The sequence below is a fragment of the Macrotis lagotis genome, chromosome 3, assembly GCF_037893015.1.
Source record: "Macrotis lagotis isolate mMagLag1 chromosome 3, bilby.v1.9.chrom.fasta, whole genome shotgun sequence".
Taxonomy (NCBI): domain Eukaryota; kingdom Metazoa; phylum Chordata; class Mammalia; order Peramelemorphia; family Peramelidae; genus Macrotis; species Macrotis lagotis.
In genome coordinates this window covers 241,718,217-241,745,459 of record NC_133660.1, presented here as the reverse complement: position 1 = coordinate 241,745,459, position 27,243 = coordinate 241,718,217, and the positions used below count along the sequence as shown (strand labels likewise).

Sequence of the window (27,243 nt, the reverse complement as noted above, 5' to 3'; positions counted from 1 at the left end):
GATTAAACCACCTAGTAAAAGGAAACAGCATGATAGAATGGACAAGAGAATAAAATGAATTTACTGTACACAAGGAACACGTAAAAAATAAAGACACAGAATACAGAATAAAAAGGAAGAGCCGAAACAAAATTTACTATGCATTAGGTGAGGCATTTCAAATGCAAATGCAAAAGGCAGACATTGCAATTATACTGCCAAACAAAAAAAAGATAAAACTTCACAATACCAAAAGAGAAAAAAAAAAGATATCATATTATATTTATATTATATAAAGGTATCACATTATATTTAAAGGTACCATAGGCAATGAATAACTATCAATGCCAAACATATCCATCAAGTGACATAGTTTCTAAATCTATAAGAAAAAGCTAATTGAACTGTTAAAAAAGATACAGATAGTAATAGTAAGAGTATATTATTTTTGTTTTTATTGTTTCTCTCTTGGGGCTGGACAATTCTGACAGAAAAATAATCAAGGGAAAATGTAGGACCAAAAAACTGTCACTCTAATATGGAAATATGTGTAAAATGACTTTACATGTATAACCTATATTAGATTACTTGCTATCATAGAGTGAGGGGAGGGAATGGTGGGAGAGAAAAAAATTTACAAAAATGAATGTTGAAAATGAGCTTTATGTATAATTGGAAAATTTTTAAGAAGAATTTCAAAAAGAAAAACTGTCAGAATATAGAACTGAAATGCTTAAGGCAGCTTTTGAATGGAACATTAAAGAATATACATATTTTTCAGCACATGACACCTTCACAAACATCCTAGGCAAGAAGAAATTATAAATAAATATAAAAAAGTTGAGATACCAAACACATTTTTTACAGATCATAATGCAATAAAAATACTAACACTAAGAAATACAGGGAACACAAGCCAAAGATACTGACCAAAATACAAAGCTAAAAAAGGATATCCTGAATGGGTGGGTCAAAGATTAAAACAATTAAAGACTGTGAAAAAGAATGAGAATCATGAGCCATCACCAAATTTCCAGGATGATCTTCTAAAGAGGAAAATTTACATTCTTGAGAACTTACATGAAACACAATAGATAAGGAGAGAATTAATTAACAGAAAAATGGAATTCTATGTGAGAAAATTAACTAATGTACCCAAAATAAGAATAAAGGAGGAAATTTGAAAACTGAGAGAAATAGGACAATTAAAAAACAAAAAGATTGTACAACTTATAAAACTAAAAGTTGCATTCCAACAAACATCAATAAACCTTTAACTTAATTAAAAAGAAAAACTAAGTTAACAAAATAAAAAATGAATATATCACAACAAATACAATATAAAGAATGCTTAGAATCTCCTGTATACAGTTAGATGCCAGTAAAATTAAGAACTCAAAAGAAAACGAATTATAAAAATATAAAATGTCTAAATTAGCAGAATATGAATGAGGTGATGGAATTTTAGATTTAAAGCTAGAAAGGATCTAGAGACTACGTCTGCCTCATTTTATAGAGGACAAAAACGAAGGTCCAGAGAGATTAAACAAATTTTCTACTCACACAGCTAGTATACATGTATCTTGAAGCAGGATTATTATTTAAGTCTTACTGAATCCAAATTCAGAGTTCTATCCAGCTGTACCATTTATCTGTATCTTATATATGTCTTTATTTAATTCCAGAAAAGGAAACCAAACTAAATCTATAAAGGAAGTACTATTGTAGGAGAGGGGAGGTTTGAGAGAGAGAAATCTGATTCAGGGGGATTTTGCTGGTAAATTCTATCATTAAAAAAACCACAGCTAGATAATTATTAATTGTCTGAGGCCAGATTTGAACTCAGGTACTCCTGACTCCAAGGCCAGTGCTCTATCCATTGTGCCACCTAGCCACCCCCTCTAGCAAACTTCTTTACGAGATACAGTCCCTATACCCATACCAAGAAAGGATAAAGCAAAGAAACTATAAACCAATCTCACTAATGAATATGAATTCAAAAATTTTGAATCAAATCCTGGCAAAAGGAGTGGGAATATTATTTGTCAACCATATCATAGGTGGAAAAGTCTCTATACTTTTTTTTTAACATTTTTATTTAAAGTGTTGAGTTCCAAATTTTATTCTTTCTGACTCCCTGACAAGGTAAGCAATCAGATACAGGTTTTACAAGTGCCAGCAGCAGGCATAGCAGCAAGTTTAAAGGATGATCATCCTGCCCATTCAAACCTTTAACATCCTTAGCCTTCAGTATTGCAATTAACTTTTAATTGGTCCTTGTGTATCTAATTTCTTTTTTTCCCTGATCCATCCCTACACTGAAGTTCCCTAAAACACAACTGTGACCTATCAAAAATCTTCAGTAGCTCCCTATTGCCTCCAAATCAAAGTCCAATTCCTTAGTGGGCTATTTAAAACCTTCTACAATCATCTGGAAACCTAAGTTTCCAATCTTATTTCATTCTTATTCTTCATCAAGCACTTTCAGTTTCTCTCAACTAGCTGCTCTCTGAACATAATATTCCAATTTCTACCTCCTTGACTTTGCACATAATTTTGACCTCCATTTCTGGAATTTGCTTCCCTCACCATTCTCCCAGTTCTCAATGGGTTCTCCAACTTGAAATTCCTTAGTAGAGGAGACTTTTCCTCATTCCCCCAGCCCAGTAACTCCTGACCCACTGATACATATTCATTTTGGATATAGTTTGTATTGGTTTATCTGTGTTCATTTTGTATTCTCAAAGAAATCCCAGGAGTCAGGCTTTTGTTTTTGTTTTTTGTTATTTTAGTCTCCTGGGTCTGGCATAACATAGGTTCTTAAATAAGTGCATATCAAATTGTATATAATTTATATTTTTTAAACTATCTAGCTGTAGTACCTCCCCCAGCAGAATATAAGCTCTTTGAGGGTAAGAATAGATTTGCTTACCTTTGCATCCTAAATTAATGGCAAAGAGCAGGTACCTAATAAATTTGTTGCCTTGGATATTGTAGAAGAACTAGGCATATTGTCTCTGTTCTCTTCAAGAAGTCATTTAAATGGCCACAATAACCACATTTTAATTAACTTTTCCAAAAGGCAATGACACTCAGATAAAGGAGAATAGCCCATCTTGGTCAAACACTCCAAAACACAACTGTACCAGAGGAAGATGTGGGATTTTTTTTTAACAAGAATATGAGCTAGACTATGAATTACACCTACTAGCACCAGTAATGTGAAAGGGCCAGGTAGCAGGGAGTCCAAATTACTAAAAATTGATGTTATATCCATTGAAAACCTGACAGTTAGAATCTATAAACTGAATGACAATTGCTATCCATCCAATTCAGAGGACCGAGCTGTCTGTTTCCCCATCTGTTCCAACACCAATTTCAGCAATTTTGAACTTTGCTCTCGGTTGCTGAACGTCTCAGATTTATTAAAGTGTCAGAGTCCAATTGTTCAGACACCCTCCTCTGGCAGGGCTATTACAAGGTGTGAAATTTTGATGCCCATCATCCAGAGTCAGGTGCAGGAGGATGAACAGCCCAATCTGACCCTACTGTTCTCATCATGGAAGAACTTCTAATTTAACATAATGAGTCTCATGGAGGAAGGAAAAGGAGAATGTTGAGGAGGGGAGGGGGTAGGACTAAGGGGAGAGGCAGAAGGAAAGCTCATTCTTTCTTCCTGCTACTTGGGATTAGTGCTAAGAAAAGGGACTAAGCAGGACAAGACTTCAGGATTTACCCATATGCAACTTCAGAATTCACCCATAAATAATAATCATTGCAGCCTCACAAAGCACACCATTTACTATCTACTTTGATTTTCACAACTCAGGGGAGCAATTATAAAGATGCTAGCTAGCATTTTGGTAACATGTTAAGGTTTGCAAGCCATTTTATGTATTTTATCTCATTGGATCCTCACAACAACACTATGTGACAGATATCATTTTCCCAATTTTACCAAGGTATTGAGGCTGTGAGAGGTTTAGTGACAACTAAGTCAGCACTCTATCTCCTGTACTACCTATATATTTGTTGCTCAGAGAGACCTCAAAGGACAACCAAAAGCCCACTGACTTTGGAAACAGAGGATTTATTCTTCCCTGACATTTGACTCTCACTTTATAGAACTTTCCAAGTCTTTTCTGTCTTTATTTATATGTCTCTTGCCCTCTCTGAGCCTCTGTTTCCTCTGCTATAAAATGAAGAGCCACAGAGGCCTTCCTTGACCTCTATGAGCCTATGATTTTAAGTGATTTATCCAAGGTCCCACAGCTGTTCTTGTACAGTCATGTCCAATTCTTTGTGGCCCCATTTTGGTTTTTCTTGGTGTGGTTTGCCATTTCTTTCTCCAGTTTGCTTTACAGATGAAGAAACTTGAGGCAAATAGGGTTAAGGGGCTTGACTAGAGTCAGACAACTAGTTAGTGTCCGAGGTCATATTTGAACTCAGGAAGATAAGTCTTTCAGGTCCTGAACTCTATTCATTATACCACCTAAGTGGCCTAGCAAGTATCTAATGAAGAACTCAAAACCAGGTCTTCCCAGCTTCCAATCTATGACTCTACTCATGACACCACTGCATCTCATAAAGACACAGCTCTAAACTTTTCAATGGAAAAAACAAACAACTCCCTAATGAAATTTCCCAAAGAGCAGTGATGAAATCAGGATGCCACTATAACTGGATGGTTCATTATTTCATATACATATATGCCCTTTAGAGAAAGTAGCAGGGGGACACTGTATCCTCAGGATCTGATGTTGCAGAAATAAAAACATTTGGGCAACCCTATTCTCCAATCTCCTTCTCCAAGCAGACCCCCCAGACATCACTGTCCTCAAGATACCCAATTTTCCTTTCATCAAGGACATCACTCACCTCTCCAATGTCAAAATTGTATCTCTCAGCGGCATGGAAGAGAGGAGCTATATCCACATTTACAAATCGATCAGGAAACAAGAAGGACAAGGGGAATGAGACAGTGATGAAATATGCTGAAAGCCAACACTGTAGGGGGAAAGTGTCTGCCTCTACTGGTGTTGTACCCACAAAATGTGCCCAGAGGTATGGGAGGTGATAATTATGACCTCCAACTGACTCAGAATGAGATTTCCAGTTGAAATGAAACACCTGACGACTGATTTCTGAATACATTTCTACTACAATGCAGCCCTCTCCTGTCTTAACCATCAAACCTAGAAAAGGATCCTCATAATGGTACCCAAATATAATAAATGAAAGAAGCATAGACCAACTTAGAAATCTATGATAATTGACTACATCTTACCCAGTAGGACAATGTGGACAGGATTCCTGAAAGGTCACATTGTGGGCGTATCCTAATTTTAAGAAAATCTAGTGGTTGCAAAACCAATAGGTTAAGAAAGCAACTATTCACACTAAAAGGAGGGAGATATTTATTTAATAATTAGTTTTATTGCAGGGCTCCTTTAACACCAGCTCCTTGAATGCATTAAAATATCTGTTTACAAATAATAATTATCTGATAAAGAGGGTAAGAATCAGTTCCAATTCAAAGAGAAAATAAAATCTCAAATTATACCAGACCAAATATGATAGACATCTCTCCTTCATATAAGAAATGAAGGGGACATGTGCCTCTTTCCCTTATAGCAGTTCAGTCTGGGATCCAGACTTCTAGTAGAAAGTTAATGTTTTCTTTCAATCCATAGAATGCTTTTACAGGTTACAAAATAAGGGCACCTATTGCAAAAGTTATACCCCCAAATTAATATCATTACTTTAATCATCCCACCATATTAGATTATAGATTTAGGGCTTTGATGGACCTTAGAAGACATTGCATTTGACTCCCTCATTTTATAGATAAGGAATCTGAGGTCTAGAGAAGGTAAGGTACCTTGCCCAAGATCACTTTGGCAGTAAGTGGTACTGTTTGTATTTAAATTCAGGTCCTCTTATTCTAAATCCAAATTTTTTACCATACTGATCATGTCTGAAATCCAGTATCCCAAAACTGCTAAGGTTTTCAAACCAGCAAGCCCAGAGAGAAATTATTTTTTATTATTAAAGAACCTATAAGAAGAGTTCACCCATTCATAATGGCAGAAATTAACCACTGGATCACAGGTATAGAACTAGAAGAAACTTCAGAGATAATCTAAATGATCCTGATCATTTTACAGATAAAGAAACTTAGGCTCCAAAAGGTAAAATGACATTCCAAAGTCACACAGGTGAATGGCAGAGCCAAGATTCAGACCTCTAATTCTAAATGCAGTATATGCCATACCATGCTATTGCTCCACTTGGTTCTACCCCAATACTTCATAGATCAATGATTCAATCTATCCAGGTATTCTTTCCCTTGTTGCAGATTATCACCCCGATATGCCTGAGCTATAGAGCTTCAGAAGTTGCTCTGGCCCCCAAACATTTATCTCCCCAGTGTCTAGCTCTCTCCTGATTAACATAAGTAACTAGGTTTCATGAGTTAATGATGGCCCCCTCAAATTAATTCCCAGATGTCTCCCGATTAATTTTTCCAAACTTAGATAGGTTCTGATTGGTTCCAAGGGGTTAGGGGATATGATGGTTCACAGGAGGATTTACAACTGTCTGTAGTTATTTATTACTCCTACACTGGTGGGGGGAGAGTCTCAATGTTCACCTGATGGTTGCAATCGGTAGAGCTAATAAACAAACCATTAGAGAAGAAAAGAAAATAGATTAGGATGAAGTCTTAGAACATTCATTGTGTTTAGTGGTATGACTCATGATTCTATTCTCTCTTTGCCCATACATTAACGGTTATCCATGTGAAAGCTGTGAGGCAATGTGAATGGTTGTATATGCCTCGAACTAAGTATCCCCAATAAGGTGAGTTTGTTAGGGTGTGACTCTCTAAAAGTTGTATAAATAAATTACAATTTAGAGTCCTGGAAGGGTGGTTTTGTTCCTGGGGTAAGGAGGAGGGTGAGAAGGGCCTCTGAGTGTCTTCCTGTGCTAACCTAAGCTAGAAAAAAATGAGCTCCTGTAACTTTTTCCTTTGATTTCCCAATTGCCACTTTGTCTAGAACTCATTTGAAATCTTTTCAAGGGTAGCTGTGTAAGAGAATTAGGCTGTACTGCTTCCTCTCACACCACCATCTTTGTCCACAAATTGCTTAGACTGCATCAGTTGAAACTGAAAACAAAGTCATCATTTACTATCCTTATTAGTAGGTGGTTTTTCACTGATGGATTCTTTAGAAGTGAAAGCATGTTTGTTAGCTTGTAAAGTTTGTTTGTTCTGGAGTGAACAAGTTGACCTTAGCTAAGAAGAGAGGAGCCTGATTATGGTAAGAGGAATGAGATTTCTGGCACAATTTATAACACCTTATAATAACAATCATGCATATTTCTATAGAGAGCCTCATGTTCACAAACCCTTTCAAATATATTATCCCAATTGATCTTCACAACAACTTTAAGAAGTAGATAGTGTAAATATCACATCCCTGTTGTTTTTGTTGATGATGATGATGATAATGGTGATCCTTCATTTTTTTTAGGTTATTGCAAGGCAATGGGGTTAAGTGACTTTTCCAAGACCACACAGCTAGGTAATTATTAAGTGTCTGAGGCCAAGTTTGAACTGCATCACCTAGCTGTCCCATGATCCTTCATTTTCAAAGAGGACAAATGACATCATATGGTAACATTTGACTTGTGCATGAATTAGATTTTAAGGGAGGCAGAGTTGCACAAAGTGGTCAGCTTCATTTTCTCTTCCAAAGTCATTGGAGCCCCAGTGGCAGGACAAAAGTAAAGACAATGGATAACGACCTGTATTGCAATGGATGATCTTGGAGTTTTCAAAGTCTGACCAAGATGTCTACTTCAACTGCCTTCAGTCCAAGGTTCCTGCTCCAGCTGTCTTCATGGTCTTTGGAACAAATTGTTCTCTTCTACCCAGAAGAAGCCTCATATGCTTGGGGCAGACATCCCCTAACTCATCAATGTGTTTGAGGTCTGTCAACCAGGTTTAGCCCATCTGTAAGATGGTCTTATTGGGGCATGTTTACTGCTCATGCTACAGGTTCTTGGAACCACAGGTTGAATAACAGGTGGATACTAAAGATAGAAGAGCAGGTGGGGTGTATAGAGTGGTCAAGGAGGACTAGCACTTTTGGTGTGAGGGCTTGCTGAGCCCTTTACAGGGGTATTTCCTCTATTACAGATGAAAAAGTAAGTGGGCTCAGAAATGTTACTGATGAGATATGACTGATAGTCACAGAGTTAGTAAATGTTGGAACTAAAACTTGAACCCACATCTCTTGATTCTAGTCTACAACATTTTCTTCTGCATCAAAGCTGTCTCTTACACACAGGTGCCTTAGTGAGGCAGGAAGTTTAATAGAAATTGAGCACTGGGTCCCACAGAACTTGAGCACTGCCTCTCCTTTCTATTTGTTTTTGTGAATCTTAAGTCTAGAGGTCATAGTACTTTGGTGGACTAATGAAAAATAGCACTTGATTTAGAGTAAGAAGGCATGAATTGGAGTCTGGCTTCGTAAATTATTACCCTTGAACTTGAAAAAAAGCAATTTCTCCTCTCTAGGCCTAAGATTCCTTAGTGATAAAATGGGACAGCTGGTCTAGATGTCCATTAAACACTAGCTCTACTCTGCATACAACTCTTAGGTCTATATATGTGTTGTAAAATATATGTTATATGTGTTATATGTTACATTAAACTTCTTGCAAAGTAGAATGCAAGCTCCTTGAGGGCAGAGTCTGCCTCATTTTTGTCTTTGTTTCCCACAGTACCTGGCAGCAGTATATATTTCATAAATGCTTTTAAAAATAATACCAAATCAAATTCAGATTAAAAAGGGGACCTGTGCGCCAGTATTCTAGAACCTGGATGCCTCATTTTAGAATGGATACTGATAAGGAAGCTAGAATGCATGTGGAAAAAGATGATCAGACTGGTAAGGGGACTGCAGACCATACTATACAAGGATCAATTGAAGGGACTTGAGACTGGTCAGTGAGGTAGTGCCATACTGCAAAGAGTGCCAGGTCTACAGTCAGGAAGACTCATCTTCCTGAGTTCATATCCCACCTCAGACAATAACAAGCTATATGACCCTGGGAAAGTCATTAAGCCCTGTTTGCCTCAAGTATCCTCATCTGTAAATGAGTTAGAGAACCACTTTGCTAAGAAAATGTCAAACAGAGTCAAGAGTCAGACACAATTGAAACAACTAAACAACAAAAGGGATTTTATCCTGGGGAAGAAAAAGGTGATTGGAATAATGAGACCTTTCTTCTATTATTTGACAGCCTTTAAGAAGGATCACGTATATTCTGCATGGGACCGTAATAAGTAAGAACTAAAGAGTCCCCACTACAAGTCACAAAGGTAGATTAGGTATGATGACAAAAACAACTTAGTTATAATTAGAGTGATCCAGAAGTGGAGTGGACTGGTTCTCACTGCCTAAAAAAGTTCAGAAAATGAACTGAAGGTCTTAAGTAGATCCTAGAAATGTGCTAGGATTGGAAAAAGCTGCTTTATATCAAGGATGCCCAGCTGTCTTTCCTTAACCTGGGCAAAGCAATTCCCCAGAAAGAACTGGGAGAAATTGAAGATAAAGAGGAAAAAGGTTTTGCAAAACGTTTAGCCATCACCCCCAGGCAATAGGGGCCCTTCCCTACCCCCCAACCCCCACCTCTCTGCAATTAGATATTAGTAGATTCAGAGAATGATAAAATAGCCAGGATTTCTCCCAATAGAAATGATTAGCCAGACAACTCTTGGCCCCAGAGATCCTTGGTAGCCTTTGAAATTAAGAGTCCATGCTGCTGTCTGCCTCTATAATCCTGCTCCAAGTCCCTTCTCACTCCATTTTCTCTGGAGAGAATCTCCTCATTGAGAAAAGAAACATCTTTTCCCACAAATAAAGAATAGTGGTGGTCAGAAGTTCAGACTTGGTCGAAGAAGGGGTGGGACTGAGTTGGAGGGCATTTCTTCTTCCTCCAAGATAAGGGGCATTCACTACTAGAATCAATTCTAACTGCATAAGAACTAAAATCTAGTCCTTGTGCATGCATGTACATTCATTTATATACATATTCATATACATATATATTCATTTTATAGTTATAAATAACTTTTTTGTTGTTGTTTCAATTGTATCTGACTCTTCGTGATCCCAATTGGGGTTTTCTTGGCAAAGATACTAGAGTGGTTTGCCATTTCTTTCTCCAGCTCATTTTGCAGATGAAGAAACGGAGGCAAATAAGATTAAGTGACTTATCCAGGGTCACACAACTAGCAAGTGTCTGAGATCAGATTTGAACTCAGTATGATGAGTTTTTCTGCTTCTAGACCTAGTGCTCTATCCACTGTGCTGCCCATAAATAGCTTAAAATTTACATATACTTTTGCACATACTTATTATCTTCCATTAGAATGTAAGCTCCTCATGAGAAAGGATTGTTTCATTCTCTGTCCTTGTATCCCTAGGACCCAGTCCAGTGGCACATTGTACAGCTTAATAAATAATTATTAACTTAGGAACTGATTGAAGATGGGTGCTCAGTGGGAGTTTCTGCAATTTCTCAGTCACAGACAAACAGATGGAAAATGTCACTGAACATTTGGTATGTCCTGTGGTACTTCTCAAAGTTATCTGAGCACTGAATAACTAAGACTTTCCTAGGATCATCACTTTGGAAGAAACCTTAGACTTCAACTCTTTCATTTTTCCTGAGGAAGAAACTGAGGCCCAGAGCAGAGAAGTGACCTGGGTAGTTATATGGCAGACCCATCCCAATCAGATGTCTTGGATAGTGAATGCAACATGTCTTTGAGAGCCTTGTCCTAAATCAGGGGTACTTAATCATAGTTCTGTGAACTTCTAAAAATGACTTGTCCTTAGAAGGTCAAACCTAGAAGATATCATTTTATGGAACACAAGAAGGTTTTCTAACTTTCCCAAGGTTACCAAGCAGCAAGCAGAGAGAGTGGATGAGAGGAAGGATATGAATCCTGATCTCAGATCTCAGATCCAGCAGTCTTTCCACTCTATCACATACATTGATAGAAAATACAAAGCAATTTCAGGAGGGACAGCTTTCACAAGGAGGGTTGTCTTGTGGGCTGGAAATCAGCAAAGGTTATGCATAAAGGGGGTACCTGGGTTGAGCCTAAAAGGGAGGTAGAGATTGTCAAAGGATAATGTAAGTAAGGGAAGTACTACAGTCATAGAGGACAATCTGTGCAAAGACATTAACGGGAAAAAAATACATAGGCAAGAGGGAGGGGGCATAGATTAATCTAGAAAGAAAAGGTTGAACTAGATTAAGAAATTCTTTTTTCTGGAAGGCAATGGGGTTAAGTGACTTGTCCAAGATCACACAGCTGGGTAATTATTAAGTGTTTGAGGCTGGATTTGAACTCAGATCCTCCTGACTTCAGGGCCGGTGCTCTATCCACTGTGCCACCTAGCTGCCCCTAGAATGAGAAATTTTTAAGGGAACTGAGGCAACAGGGAAGTTAATTTATTTCCTCAACGTTATATAGCTATCAATGAACTTACATGTATTCATTTGTTCATCTATTCAAGAATGAATATTCAAGAAATTTCAAGGGATATCTATTACCTTTAGGAAAAATGTAAATGACTCCACTTGCTCTCTCTAGGTCCAGTCAAACTGGCCCATTTTCCCCCTAGAACATGAGATTTCATTTCCCACCTCTGCTTTTGCATACCCTTAGCCCTGGTGTCTTGAATCCTCCATCAAAGATTCATCTCAAATGTCACTTCCTAAAACCAATCTGGTCTTAATACTACCTTGTTCTCCTTCTCTCCCCTTAAATCTAGTGTTGCTACTTTTTCCTGTTCCCCTGAAATTACTCTGTATTGAATATATACGTGTATTTTATTTATAAAAGGCAACTGTGGTATAGTGACTGTGAACTGCCCAGGAAAATCTGGGTTCAAATCTTACCTCTGATATTGGTTGACTAAGTGACTATGGGAAGTCACTTAGATTCAGTGCTCTAGGCAACTTTTTGAGATTAGATATTTCAGAGAATGTAGAGATGTGCATTGGAATCAGTAGTTTCCTTACCTTGGAGTTCTTTAAACCAGTGAAGTCAACTGTCAGTCAGTCTGTCTATCTATCTATCTATCTATCTGTCTATCTATCTGTATATCATATAACATATACATATATATTAGTTTATTATACATATAGTGTTTAATATAGATGAATAGGCATAAAGTTTATATATGTATATATAATATTTATATTTATGCATTTATGTATAACAGAATGTAAACTTTTGAGGTCAGAAGTTATTTCATTTTGTCTTTGTATTCCCAATGTCTATTTAATAAATGCTTGATTAATTAGTTATTATTAACATATGACTAGGGGCAACCAGGTGGTGCAGTGCATGGAGTTTGGGCTTGGAATTGGGAAGACCCATGTTCCTGAGTTAAATCCAGCTTCAGGCACTTGCTTATCTGTATGACCCTGGAGAAGTCACTTATCCCTATTGGTCTCAACTTCCTCATTTGTAAAATAAGCTGAAGAAGGAAATGTTAAACCACTACAGTATCTTTGCCAAGAAAACTCCAAATAGGGTCATGAAGCCTTGGAGGCTGAACAAAACTTAATAAATTCCAATGGCTCCCTCCAGGATCAAATATAAAATCCTCTGACTTTCAAAGTCCTTCATAACTTAACTCCTTCCTGTGTTCCCAACTGCTTTAGGTCCTTGGTAATCCAGTGGCTCTGGCCTCCCTGTGGCTCTCACACAGTTGTCCCTCATGCCTAGAATATTCTCTCTCCTCAGTTTCCCTTTCCTTTCTTTGCCGGTAAGAGGTTGAGTTAAAATCTCCCCTTCTTTAGGCAGCCTTTTATATTCTCTCTTCATCCTGATGACTTCCCTTTTTAGATGAGCCCGTTCATATGCTGTACTAAGTATGGAACAGTTTTGATGCCATCTTGCCTGTGAGACTTTGTGAGCTGCTTAAGAGCCCGAACTATCCTTTCTCTCTCCTTGTATTCCCCAAACTCATCCAGGCTGGATACTTTGTGTTTAGTAACACTATAAGCTCTTTTAGACTGCCTGCCTGCACATGTATCTCTGTGTCTACATTCCCAGCGTTTAGTCCTCAGCAGCCCGACTAGACAGAAATCCAGCCCTGGCCGGGCCAACACCACAGGATGCTCCAGGCCCGAAGAGGCCTCTCACTGCTTCCTTGGGAAGAGCCAAGCAGCAACTGTAACCTTGATAAGAGTTTTCCAATGGGTCTAAGGTGGGCTGAGTCTTTTTGGTGCTGCTCAAAGACATGGAGTAGGGGCGCAGGGGAGAGAGCACCGAGCCCTGGTTCAAATGCGACCTCAGGCACGTCATCATTACCTAGCTGTGGGACCTTGGGCGAGTCACTGAACTGCCCCTGCCTTGCAAAAAACAGAAGTGTGAAGTGGGAGATATGGGATCCCGTGGGCCCTAGGGGGCGGGCCTTGGCGTGGGGGGGGGGGGCTTCATTTGTGGGCTAAGAGGGCCCAGGGGCCGAATATGCTAAAACGCTTGGCCCCCGGCTCCCCCCCTCCATCATTATCATTATAGCCCGGGCCCTGAGGGCCCGAAGCCTCTAGTCGGGGGGTGCCCTGAGGCCTGGCCTCCTTCGGGGCCGGCTCCCGGGTTCTGGAGCCCCATCCCTCTCTAGGCGGGGGCGGGGGGCGCAGCGCGGGGCCGGGCCGGGGCGGAGGGCGCAGCTCCAGGCCGGGCCGCGGGGCCAGGCCGGGCCGGGGCGGAGGGCGGAGGGGCGCAGCGCGGGGCCGGGCCGGGCCGGGGGGCGCAGCGCGGGGCCGGGCCGCGGGGCCAGGCCGGGCTGGGGCGGAGGGCGGAGGGCGCAGCGCCGGGCCGGGCCGCGGGGCCAGGCCGGGCTGGGGCGGAGGGCGGAGGGCGCAGCGCCGGGCCGGGCCGGGGGGCGCAGCGCGGGGCCGGGCCGGGCCGGGGCGGGGGGGCGCAGCGCGGGGCCGGGCCGGGCCGGGGCGGAGGGCGCAGCGCGGGGCCGGGCCGGGCCGGGGCGGAGGGCGCAGCGCGGGGCCGGGCCGGGCCGGGGCGGAGGGCGCAGCGCCGGGCCGGGCCGGGGGGCGCAGCGCGGGGCCGGGCCGGGCCGGGGCGGAGGGCGCAGCGCGGGGCCGGGCCGGGCCGGGGCGGAGGGCGCAGCGCCGGGCTGGGGCGGAGGGCGGAGGGCGCAGCGCCGGGCCGGGCCGGGGGGCGCAGCGCGGGGCCGGGCCGGGCCGGGGCGGGGGGGGCGCAGCGCGGGGCCGGGCCGGGCCGGGGCGGAGGGCGCAGCGCGGGGCCGGGCCGGGCCGGGGCGGAGGGCGCAGCGCGGGGCCGGGCCGGGCCGGGGGCGGGGGGCGCAGCGCGGGGCCGGGCCGGGGCGGGGGGCGCAGCGCGGGGCCGGGCCGGGGCGGGGGGGGCGCAGCGCGGGGCCGGGCCGGGCCGGGGGCGGGGGGGGCGCAGCGCGGGGCCGGGCCGGGCCGGGCCGGGCCGGGGGCGGGGGGGCGCAGCTCCGGGCCGGGCCGCGGGGCCGGGCCGGGCTGCGGGGGGCGGGGCAGGCCCCGCGCCGCTCCGGCTCCCGCATTTTTCCAGAGTGACGTTTCCACAGGAAATAGAAACGCGCACCCCGACACACGGACTCGGCCGCGCGCGCACACGGGCGCGCGACCCCCGCCCCTCCAGCCCCGGGGCCCGCCGGCCTCCCGGGCCCCAGAGGCCCTGCCCCCCGCCCCCCCCGGAGGCGCGCGGCCCACCCCGGCCCGGCCGGGGGGAGGGGAGCCCCGGGGGCCCGCGCCCCACTCACCCTCTTTGGCTTTCTTTCTCCGGGCCAGAGTTCCTCCAAGTTTCCCCAAGAAGGAGTCATCTTTCTTCCGGGACGGGGGGGACTTGGGGGTGGGGGACTTGGGGGCCGAGGGCGACTTCTGGGGGGAGGTGGCCATGGCGGGGAGCGGCGGGCGGCCCGGGCCGGCTGGGACTGAAGCTGCCCCTCTCCGAACGGAAGCGGAATTATTTCAAGCATTCGAGGCCGCGCTCGCGCCCCGCTCCCTTCCCTCGCCCCCCCCCTCCCTCTCCCCCCCCTCCCCCGCTCCCCCTCCCTCGCTCCCCCCTCCCCCCGCTCCCCCTCCCCCGCCCCCCCCTCCCGCCCGCCTTCCCGGGAACGAGGCCGGCTGGCCCCCGGCTCTGGCAGCCGCGGCCCCGGCCCGGCCGGAGGGCCCGGGCCCACCCGGGGCAGGGAGCACGTGCCCGCCGTGGGCCTGCACTCACCCCGCCCCCCTCGCCCCCGAGTGGGGAAGGCCTGGGTTCCAGTCCCGCTCCCCATTGGCTCTTCCCCACAAAAGATCCTGGCCCGGGGAGAGCTTGGTTCCGCGCTCTTCCGGCTGGTCCTGCCCCACGCTGAAGGCCAACCTTCAAGAGCAAGAGCAGTAGAGCCCCAGCCCTGGAGTCAGGAGGACCTGAGTTCAAATCCACCCGCAGACACTTCATCGTGACCCAGCTGTGTGGCCTTGGGCAAGCCACTTCACCCCATTGCCTTGCAAAAAAACAAAAAAAACCCGAGTGTGTGACCTGATCCGATTTCCTGGGGTCTAACCATTCTTTCAGAAATCGCACAACCCTGTTTTTAGCTCTGCACTGAAGGCTTTACCATAGATAACCTCCAAAGACCCTTCCAGTTCAATTTTAAAAAAAAATTAAATTTCAAGAGTTTCAGCTGTGAGTTCAACCTTGAAGATGTTCAGTGAACTCCTTGGGGAGCTTGTGATAAGCTACAAGCTATGATTGCCCCAGGCAGACAGCGTCTGATTCCTGAATTTTCTATAGGGTCCAGTTAAAAAAGGAATTTTATTTCAACAACTCTGTTCTCCTCTCTTTTGAAAAGTCTACTTATGTTCAGGACTTCCCTTAGCACCATTTCAGGATCTACAGTACCAGTCTTTGACTTCTCTCTTAGCTTAGAGATGACCTGGGTTCTATCTAGTACCAGCTATGACACATATTAGCTTTGTGACCTTGGACAAGTTCTTTCCTCTCTTGGCTTTGTTTTCCTATGCTATAAAATCAGAGGGTTATACTACTACAGATCCTTAAGATCTGAAAATCTTTTAAGATCCTTAAGAGCCCATTCTGTTGTTTAGAATCCTATAACTAACACCAGATACCTCTACAGGTCTATAATGTTCTCATCTCAAACTCTTTAAATCTAGTCAAATTAATCATCTCCCTCCTAGAATTAGTTTCTCTTTCTTCTTTCCCCTTTTCTGTCAGTGGCAGCATTGTACTCCCAGTCACCTCTCAAAGCAATTTAAGATGACCTATCATCTGAAACTCTGGTCACTAATCTCAGTCAACATCCTATTCCAGATATTGTTTTGGTTTTTGTTTAGTCTCTGACCTGTGATTTGATCACTGTGGAAATTCCAGGTATGAAAATTCCTACAACCGATCTTCACCTTATTTGTCATTTATGGTCTTGAGAGATGCCTGGTGCACTTAGACCTTAAGTAACTTATCCAAGATCACTCAGCTAGCACCAGCAGAGTCAAAACACGAATCAAGGTCTTTGGATGCCAACTCCACTACAATATGCTTTCCTACATCTCATACCTTAAAGGGCAGCTAGTGGGAAGAGCACTGGTCCTGAAGTCAGGAGGACCTGAGTTCAAATATGACCTCAGATACTTAATATCTGGGTGACCTCACATCCAGAGATATCTCCAGTCATCTTGATTCAAATCCAACCACTGAACACAATAGAGCAGGAAGAGAAAGTGAGTCTGATGACTAAGCACAGAACCCCCCAAATTCAAATGCATGTCATGGCATCACCTCCCTGCTGTCATAGTCTTCAAGAGCAAAGGACAAACATCATTGGCCTTCTGCCTAATATTTCCTTAGTTTCTTAAGCTTGAAACTTATCTACAAAGCAGATCTTAGGTAGGTAGATGATCCACTCTCTATCCCATGCAGTAAATAGTGCATTTTGCAGATGAGGAAATTAAGTCCCAGAGAAGTCAACAACTTGTTCAAGGTCTCTCTGTGAATTGACAATGCATCTGTGTAGGACAAAACCCCAGGTCTTTTGCAGACCATCAAATTATCATTAAATTAGGTTTCCAGATCAATCAATCAATAATATACTTATTAAGCACTCACTATATGCTAAGCATCATGTTAATCTCTGAGGATACAAAAAGAGGCAAAAGACATGCCCTTAAGAAGCATACAAATAATTTTAAATGTATTTAGAGCAATTTAGCAAGCTGAAGGAGAAAAACGGTACTTTTCTCTGTTCCCTTCCCACCTCCTCTACAATTTTAACAGTCACCAACAAATACAAACATTTCAATATGTGAAAAATAGCAAAAAAAGAGGCTCATATAAAAAAATTCAACTACTTTCACATCTAGCTTGGTTTTTTTGCTTACAAGTATGCACATTTCCAAAGGTTCCCTTACTTGGTCCAGTTAGGAGTGAGTACGTTAGTTGTCTATGTTCTCCCTGGAAACTTTATCTTAATTCCAATCACCTCTCAAAAAGACATTTGACATTTTTGGAGCATGTACTAGCACTTTTAACAAGGCTGTGGGTTCAACTATTGTTCTATAAGAAATCATGAAGGACAGGATTTCAGAACAGCCTGGAAAGACCTGCTTAGACTGATACAGAGTTAAGTGAACAAAACCAGAAGAACATTGTCCACATAACAGCAAGCAATATTGGGTGATGATCAACTATGATGGCTGTGTTCATTTTAGCAGTACAGTAATGAAAGACAATTCTAAAAAATTGTGTGGGAAAATATTATCCATATCCAGAGAAGGAAGTATGGAATTCAAATGAAGACCAAAATTTATTATCTTCAATTTTTAAACATTGTCATATATTATTTTTGTTTCAATTCAATTCTTTCACAATGTGATTAATATGGATTTATGTATAGCATAATTATGCATGTATAACCTATATTAGTTTGCTTTCTGTTAAGGGGAGTGAGGAGAGAGGGAAACTCAAAACCTTTGAAAAAAGATTGTTAAAAGCTTTGAAAAAATAAATATTTTTTTAAAAACACTGGGTTCAACAGACTGAAGCACTTTTTTTCTCTTTCACCTTATTTCTTGTGAGGTTTTTATTTTTGAGGGGGTAGGGGGATTATGTTTACTCTTACTACATGACTATTTTAGTAATGCATAAATACATTTTTAAAATTAAATTAAAAAAGACTGGGTTAAGACAAGGGAGTCAATAGAACTGAGTAGTGGAAGATATGATTCTATCATAAATAAGATGATAGAGACTAACATGAATCCAGAAGAAGACAAAAGATTTCATATATTTATTATATTTTATAATATAAAAAATATAGTGTTGATCTAAGGGATGATGGATATGATGACTGCAGAGAAGGAACAGGGAAATGAGGAATAGTGACAGATCAGAAAACTATTATCATTCTGATGTTGACTATGGAGAACATAACATAACTACAGTGATGATATTAATGAGTGGGAGAGTAAGACAATTACGTTGCCCCCCCCCCACTTTCTGTTACTGTTACAAAGAATGACATTAGAGAAATGATGGAATCCATTAAAGGCCCTCAACCTGTAGATATGCAGCTGATGAATAGGAAAAAGAGATGCAAGCCATGATTTCTCCTTCTAAAAGTACTATCAATTGCAAGATGCTACTAGCTGGATAGAAACCAATCGGAAAAAGTTGGTGATTCAAGGAAATCATATTGCAATGCACTACAATAATCCTCAATCTAAATTTGAGGATTTGTTACAAGTGCTGCCTTAACAACATTAGGAAAAGACTAAAATGTTTGGGATTTGGAACTGATAAATTAGACTCAGAACAGGAAATTCCATCTAAAATTGCAAAGTCTGCACAGGCTGTGATACTGTCATTCTTTGACTATTGTTCTTCATATCGTAGTAGATTCCATAATGACAGCATTATCTCCATATGCATCATTAACTTTTTTTTTTTAAGTTTTCTTTTTGAAAGGCAAATGGGGTTAAGTGGCTTGCGGAAGGCCACACGGCTAGGTAATTATTAAGTGTCTGAGACCGGATTTGAACCCGGGTACTCCTGACTCCAGGGGCCAGTGCTTTATCCACTGCACCACCTAGCCACCCCTGCATCATTAACTGTCAATAACTCTTCTTCTAAGAGACAAGCAAACATAGCAGAATAGAGAATTTGCATTTGTTCAACTGTCTTCAGAATGGATGCTTCTCAGCTACTAGAGGGGGCTATAAAATCCTCCTCCTCCTCCTCTACTGAGTCACAAAAACTTTTTACTTCCTAATATATATAAAAGTTATATTTACACTATGCTATAATTTATTAAGTGTACAATAGTATTATGTCCTAAAAATGTATATAGCCTTAATTAAAAATGCTTTATTGATTAGAAAAATTGGAGTAGATTTTGCCAAAAGTGCCAGAAAGGATTTCGTTCTCCCAGATGGTAACAGAATTAACACCTTTTCTGTGACTGGTATAACTATTACTGTAGCTCAGTGGTAATCCCCTCAGTCTCAGGAATACCTTGTTTTATTGTGCTTTGCTTTATTGCATTTTGCAGGTTTGGGTTTTTGTGTTTGTGATGATGCTATATTGAGCAAGTCTATCGATACCATTTTTCCATCAGTGTGGGTGCTTATTGTGTTTCTGTTCCATTTTGATAATTCTTGTTATATATCCATTTTCATTATTATATCCATTATGGTAATCTTTGATGTTACTAATAGAATTGTTTTGGGATGCCATCAATCATACCCATACAAGATAACAATAGATAAATGCATTTCTTCTGATTGCTCTATTGACTAACCGTTCCCTGTTTCTGTCTTCTCAAGCCTCCCTATTCCCTAAGACACAACAATATTGGAAAATAGTACATAAACTTATTGTTGATAAAGCCATAGAGTTTGAGAGGATTGATTTCAATTTTTGAAATAAGTTCTATAGTGGGTAAAATGCTATCAAACATGGGGTGGCTAGGTGGCGCAATGGATAGATCACTGGCCTTGGAGTCAGGAGTACCCGAGTTCAAATCCGGCCTCAGACACTTAAAAATTACTTAGCCGTGTGGCCTTGGGCAAGCCACTTAACCCCATTGCCTTGCAAAAACTAAAAAAACAAATGCTATCAAATATCATCACATGCTACAGAGAAAACTTTTGTGAAAGAATCGTTCAATTAATGGGACAAACTTGATTCTGTTCTTGTTTTAAGAAATTATCACATCCATTCCAACTTTCAGCAACCATCTGACCTGATCAGACTGTCAGTAAATCTGCAACCATCAACATCAAGGCAAAACTCTCCACCAGTTAAAAGATTATAACTTGTTGAAGGTTCAGATGATGGCTATCATTTTTTTTTTAGCAATAAGTATTTTTTTTGGTTTTAGGGGTTTTTTTTGCAAGGCAAATGGAGTTAAGTGGCTTACCCAAGGTCACACAGCTAGGTAATTATTAGCAATAAGCATTTTTAAATAAAGCATGTAAAATATTTAGACATAATATTATTGTACACTTAATAAACTATAGCATAGTATGAACAAAACTTTTATACATTTATACAAAATTTGTGTGACAAAACAACAACCAATAAAGACTAAAGAAGAACTTGTTTGCAAGTCAGGGACAGTGAAATGATGTATCAATGTCAAGCTTCAGAAAATGGGAAAAATATGGAACCCCAGAACTTCCAGAACCCAAACAAGAGAAGCAATTTAATGTTGGCACTGTTAATTATGAAGTCTACTAGGAATGGCTTTGATCATAGTAATATTGACAATAGATTGCTTTAAGCCAAGAGATGGTGGGAACATTCAGGTTTGGGGAGGAAGTGTGAAGGCATCATAGCCTCTAATGAGACTAAAATTTGAATGAAAGGGGTTGGCTTGGGATCATAAGGCAGCTACTACTGTGTTTCAACTACAGATTCTTACAAGGATGCCATCTGAAAAGTCAAATTTGCTTGATTCCTAGAGACAGAATGAGAAGCATCATCTTGTTCAGCACCTTTTGATTACTGCTAGCTGATGAACTCCATTTCCTTCTATTGAACTGATTTTTAACAACCTATATCCTTAGGAGCTTTGCTGGCCATAGTAATGGTTTAGGGAGAACCATTCTATTCCCTTGAGGATTTTTCTTCCAGCTCAAAGGTTTCCCTATACATGGGTTGTATGGGGAATGACTGTCTTTTGTGCTGAAGGGACCATGGGCAGACTTGGGGCAACTCTGTCTTTTATATTTTATTGCACTATTTATTATTTGTACAGACTTTGTTGTAGCATACTATGCTTTTGTGGTTCACTGCAGATGTTGAGAGATATTAGATGTTATTACCTTCATCTTATCTATATTTTGTTGTTGTGTCCTCTCATTTTGGCAGAAACCTTGTGTATATTTTGTGTAATATACCTTTTAAAATTTTTTTATTTATTTAAGGCAATGGGGTTAAGTGACTTGCCCAAGGTCACACGGCTAGGCAATTATTAAGTGTCCGAGGCTGAATTTGAACTCAGGTCCTCCTGACCCCAGGACCAGTGCTCTATCCACTTCACCACCTAGTTGCCCTGTAATATACCTTTGAAGATCCTCAGTATAGCTGCCAATTCTGGTTCCTTTAAAAAATAAAGGAAGTATATAAGGGCTGCCCCAGGCCTATTCATCAATAATTTCACACACTTGGATTTCTCCATAGCATCAATTGAATATAAACAAGGACTTGACATAAGAGTTGAATCCACCCATGGATCAAAGATATTTTAAGTAGGTGTGGAAAAAGTCCTGATCAATTTGGAAGGGGTAAAGGCCCTTGGATGAAGTGAAATGATACCCACAAGGAAAGTATATTGATACTGACTGAAAAGACTCAGTCACATCCTTTGGTTTTTGTTTAAAATAACAGACCAGTTCCAAACTCTGGTTATTCCAGTGGTGAGCAAGGAGAGAGAGCAGTTCCAACCAAACCCCTGAAAGGAATTGCTTATAGAGAAGTATTAATAGAGGGAGAGTCTCACGCTCCTCCCCCTTCCTTTCACCAGAGAAGGACCTCATAAACTTCAGAAGATTTGGACTTCTCATCAGTCTGTTAGCAATAACTATTAGCTTCACTTACCCTTCTCAAACTACTGTTCTAATATACATCTGCTCATTGTTGAAGTTTTTGGATGAGTAATATATACTCCTCAGCACCCACTCACTCCTTAACCTCTTTCAACCTCTGGCTTCTCTCAACAGTAATGAAACTTTTCTCCAAGGTCACCCACACCATTTTTCTTGCCAAATCCAAAGGTCTTTTGAAGTCTACATTCTCCTGGAGCTTTTTTTGGCATTCAACACTGTTAAATACTTACATCTTTTCAAAACTTCCTCTTCCCTCATCGTCCTTAAGACTTGATGGTCCTCATTCCTTTTTGTTACTCATCCCTTTCCTTTCCAGGCTTCTATTGCTGATTATATCCCTTATCTTCTGGTATCCCCTGAAGTTCTATCCTAAACCTTCAGTTATTTTCTCCAAACTCTCTTCCTTAAATGAATTAATTCAATTTTCAGGGTTTAAACTATCACCCAAATATATTTTTTCAGAGGGTATTTAGCCCCATTCTTTTCCCAATTAGAAAACTGAAACCCAAATAGTTTTAAGCAATTTGCCCAGGATCACATGAGTAGTAAGTAAAATCAGGATCTGGAGGAAAGGATGGCAGACTCTCAAAGCAATAAGAGAAAGGTGATAGTATCTTTATAGATTTCTCATAGTCTACCAGGGAAGGATACAACTTGCCCCAGTTGCCAATAATTTTCAATACTGTCCCAGTCACAAAGATGAAGGGAACAATCAGGAGTTACTGGATCACATATATCCATTCATATCGAGTCAGAACATGTCTCATGAAACAGAACCAATCCCAGGTCAGCAGATCAGGGAGGGTTTAACCCTGATTATCTAATTTATAGAGTCAAAAGATGTCAGTTCCAGTTTTGCTACTTACTCCTTATGTGACCTTCAAGAAATCATTTAATCTCGTTGAGCTTCTACTTCCTCACCTATAAAATTATAGGTTAGACTATAATAATCTGTAAAATTCCTTCAGTTCTAATTCCTATGATCGAATAAGAATACTGAGAATAAGTCTAATTTGAGTGCACACAAGACAGTATGTGAAATAAGCTGGACAGGTAGGTTGAAGTCAAATTATAGTAAACCTCAAAATCTAGCATCATGAACTTATACCATGTTCCACCTATTTTTGATTAGAAAAATGCCTCCTTATGGATTAGGGAGGTTATTTGAGCATTGATGAGGAAGGTAGATTAGAAAAGGCCTAGACTGGGGGTAGAGAGTTAATAGAAGGCTATGACAGTAGTCTAGGAGAAAAGTGATGAGGATCTAAAACTACATTCAGTGTCAAGAGAGTTGCAAATAGGAACTGGATTCGAGAGATGGCAACAACAATATTTGGTAATTTATTGGAACTTGGAATGAGGAAAAGAAGTCAATGTTAACTGGGAGAGTAGTAGCACCATGAACAGAAATGGAGATCTTTGAGATTTGGGAGAGATGATGACTTTAGTTTTAGAGAAGCTGAGTTTGAGTTGCTGGCCAGTCAACCAGGTGGAGGGAGATGTCTAGCAAGCATTTATAGATTCAAGTTTGAGCTCTGGGGTAGATTCTGGGGATGGAAATGCAAGTGTGGGAATCATCTGCATAGAGATAATGATTAAAACCATTGGAGGAAATGAAATTTCAAAGGAGACAGTGGAGGAGATGAAAAGTGAGAAGACAGAAGGTAGGAGAAGGGAGGGAATGAGAAGGGAGACAGAATCTTAGAAGGCATCCATGTTCAGGTTATGAGAAGATGAGAGGACAAGTCTAGAGGCAGAGATGGGATGAGATGAGGAGTACATGAGTAAGCTCAAAGCAGATGTTCAAAATCTTTCACAAGTGCACAGTGAAGTCATGGACCTAGAGGTCTGAAGGTGAAGGCATTGAGAAAAGTGGAGTATATCAAACTAGGGAGAACAACAACTGGGACCAAATGAAAGTGATAAAGGGAATGCCAAGCAACCAGGAGTCCAGTTGAAGCTGAGCAATACAAATATGTTCTGCCTGATTATACATAAATATTATCCTTCAGCAACTCACTCTGTCTGGAGCTGGAGAAGAGAAAGGAGACAGTGGTTTGATCCAGAGTTAGAAATAAACCAAGCAACCTCAATGGAATATTCTGGGGAATGCAAAAGGATTGGGGAGGAAGGCAAGGAGAAGAGAGGAATAAAAGGATTGCCAAGCAATAAGGAGAGTGCAATTTAATTCAGAAAACATGAATGTGTCTAGTTCTAGGTCTGCCTTCACTAACTCACTGTGGTTGCAACAAGAGCAGAAAAAAACAGACAGTGGATTGAGGCAGAGTTAAGAATAAAACCACTATGTTTAATGGAAAATTCTGGGAGTGACCAATGCAGGTGTCCATGAAATCCTCCCTGGAGAGGGAGTTATTGGGTTTTTTCCCCCAGAAAACACATCATCTTTGTGCCTTGGACTACACCCTAAATATAGCTACCAAGTCTTAGATTTCAGTGTATGTGTGTGTAGTTCAGTGTAGGCAAAGCTATAGTATCAGTATTTCTTTATGCTGACAAAATCAAAATTTCTTTGTGTATTCTTTTTGTGACTTGGTGTTCAGTTATACATGATCTTGGGAAGTACACATTCCTGTGGTTGACCAAGCATATTTAATCTTTAGGAAGGAATTTGCAATGTACTTCCTGTCGTTATTGCTATTTTAATAAATTAGTTTGGATTGCCTTTTGTAGTGAAGTAGTGAGTTTCCCATCTCCAAAGATCTCCAAGCAAAGACTGGATGATCTCTTTTTAGGGATGTTTAGAATAGATTCCTATTAAGGTAATTAGATTACTTCAATGTTTCAGAGAATCATTGTGATTTCGTTTCTAATACCATTCCCCTCAGCTGTGCAAATGATGATCCACACTTGCTTATAGCCCCATTTGACTCTTGTCCATGGTCTTCCACAAATCCTCCTCAGGGAATTCACCTAATGAAGGGGTAGCCTTCTTCTAGGACGTATGTAGCTTATCATTGCCACCAACATGTCCATCTGTTGTTTTTTTTCCTTTTGTTACAATTTTCCCCCCTCCATCCCTTTCCTCCCACCCCCAACAAAAGACAATAATATGATAGTCTTTACATTTGTTTCTATGATATGCATAGATCAAAATTGAATGCATTGAGAGAAAAACATATCTTTAAGGAATAAAGAAAATATTAGAGATAGAAAAATTATGTAATACATAAGAAAACTTTTTAGAAATTGAAGATAATAATCTGTGATCTTTGTTTAAACTTCATAGTTCTGTATCTTGATACAGATGCTGTTCTTTATCACAGATCACCTAAAGTTGTTCCTGATTATTGCACTGATGGAGTTAGCAAGTCCATCAAGGTTGATCATAACCCCATGTTGTTTGGGTATATAATATTCTTCTGGTTCTGCTCATTTCACTCAACATCAATTCATGCAAGTTTTTCCAGGCTTCTCTGAAATCCCATCCCTTCTGATTTCTAATAGAACAATAGAGTTCCATCACATGCATATACCACAATTTATTCAGCCATTCCCCAATTGATAGACATCTTGATTTCCAATTCTTTGCTACTACAAACAGTGCTGTTATGGATATTTTTGTACATGTGGGGTTTATCCTTTTCCATAATCTCTTCAGGATATAGACCCAATAGTGGTTATTGCTGGATTGAAGGGTATGCACATTTTTATTGGCCTTTGGGTATAATTCCAAATTGCTCTCCAGAAAGGCTGGCTCAGTTCACAGCTCTACCAACATTAAATTAGTGTCCCAGATTTCCCACATCTTCTTCAAAATTATCCTTTCTGGTTATATTGGCCAATCTGAGAGGTATGAGGTGGAATCTCAGAGATGCTTTAATTTGCATTTCAGTAATAATAATGATTAAGAGCAATTTTTCATTTGACTATAGATAGCTTTGATTTCTTTGTCTGAAAATTATCTTTACATTTCCTTTGGCCATTTGTCAATTAGGGAATGGCTTGTTTGTTTGGTTCTTCTTTTTTTTTTATAAATTTGACTCAGTTCTCTATATATTTTAGAAATGAATCCTTTGTCAGAAACACTAATTGTAAAAATTGTTTCCCAATTTGCTACATTTATTTTGATCTTGGTTAGAGTGGTTTTGTTTGTGCAAAAGCTTCTTATTTAATGTAATCAAATTTATCAAAATTATCCAGATTGTTTTTTTTTATATTGTTCTCTATCTCTTCCTTGGTCTTAAATTGCTCTCCTTTCCATAGATTTGACAGGTAAACTGTTCCTTGTTCTCCTAATTGACTTATAACATTGTCTTTTATGTTTAATTCCTGAACCCATTTTGATCGTATCTTGGTGTAGGGTATGAGATGTTGGTCTAATCCTAGTTTCTACCATACTAATTTCCAGTTTTTGCAGCAGTTTTGATTGATGAGTGAGTTCTTATTCCAGAAGCTGGGCTCTTTGGGTTCAACAAAAAGCAGATTACTTAATTGTTTCCTGCTGTCTCTTTTGCACCTAATCTATTCCATTGATCCACTATTCCATTTCTTAGCCAGTACCAACCTGACAGTTTTGATGACTGATGTTTTATAATATAATTGTTAGATCTGCTAAGGCTAAGCTGCCTTCTTTTGCATTTTTAATTAAATCCCTTATATTCTTGACTCTTTCTCCATATGAATCTAGTTACAATTTTTTCTACCTCACTAAAGTAATTTTTTGGAAGTTTGATTGGTATGACGGTAAATAAGTAATTTGGTTTGGGTAGAATCGTCATTTTTTTTATAATAGCTCGACCTATCCATAAGCAGTTGATATTTGACCAGATATTTAGATCTGATTTTATTTGTGTGAAAAGTGTTTTATAGTTGTTTTCAGAGTTTCTGAGTCTGCCTTGACAGGTAGACTCCCAGGTATTTTATGTTGTCTAATGTTATTTTAAAATGGATTTCTCTTTCTAACTCTTGCTGTCGTACATTGTTGGTAATATAGAGAAATGCTGAGGATTTATGTGGGTTTATTTTATATCCTGCAACTTTGCTAAAGTTGCTCATTGTTTTCAGTAGTTCTTAAATGGATTTTGGGGGGTT

At 40.8% G+C, this 27,243-nt stretch overlaps 1 protein-coding gene and 1 pseudogene across 1 annotated transcript in view; one reads left to right on the top strand and one right to left on the bottom strand.

The window, feature by feature from the left end:
- PARVA (parvin alpha) overlaps positions 1 to 15,000 on the bottom strand; it is a 167,781-nt gene extending 152,781 nt beyond the window's left edge. Inside the window, exon 1 of the mRNA XM_074230326.1 lies at positions 14,844 to 15,000. Coding sequence (XP_074086427.1) covers positions 14,844 to 14,979 — 136 coding nt within the window. The 5' untranslated portion in view covers positions 14,980 to 15,000. The remainder of the gene's footprint in view (positions 1 to 14,843) is intronic.
- LOC141519340 (RNA-binding protein 5-like) overlaps positions 14,978 to 27,243 on the top strand; it is a 70,931-nt pseudogene continuing 58,665 nt past the window's right edge.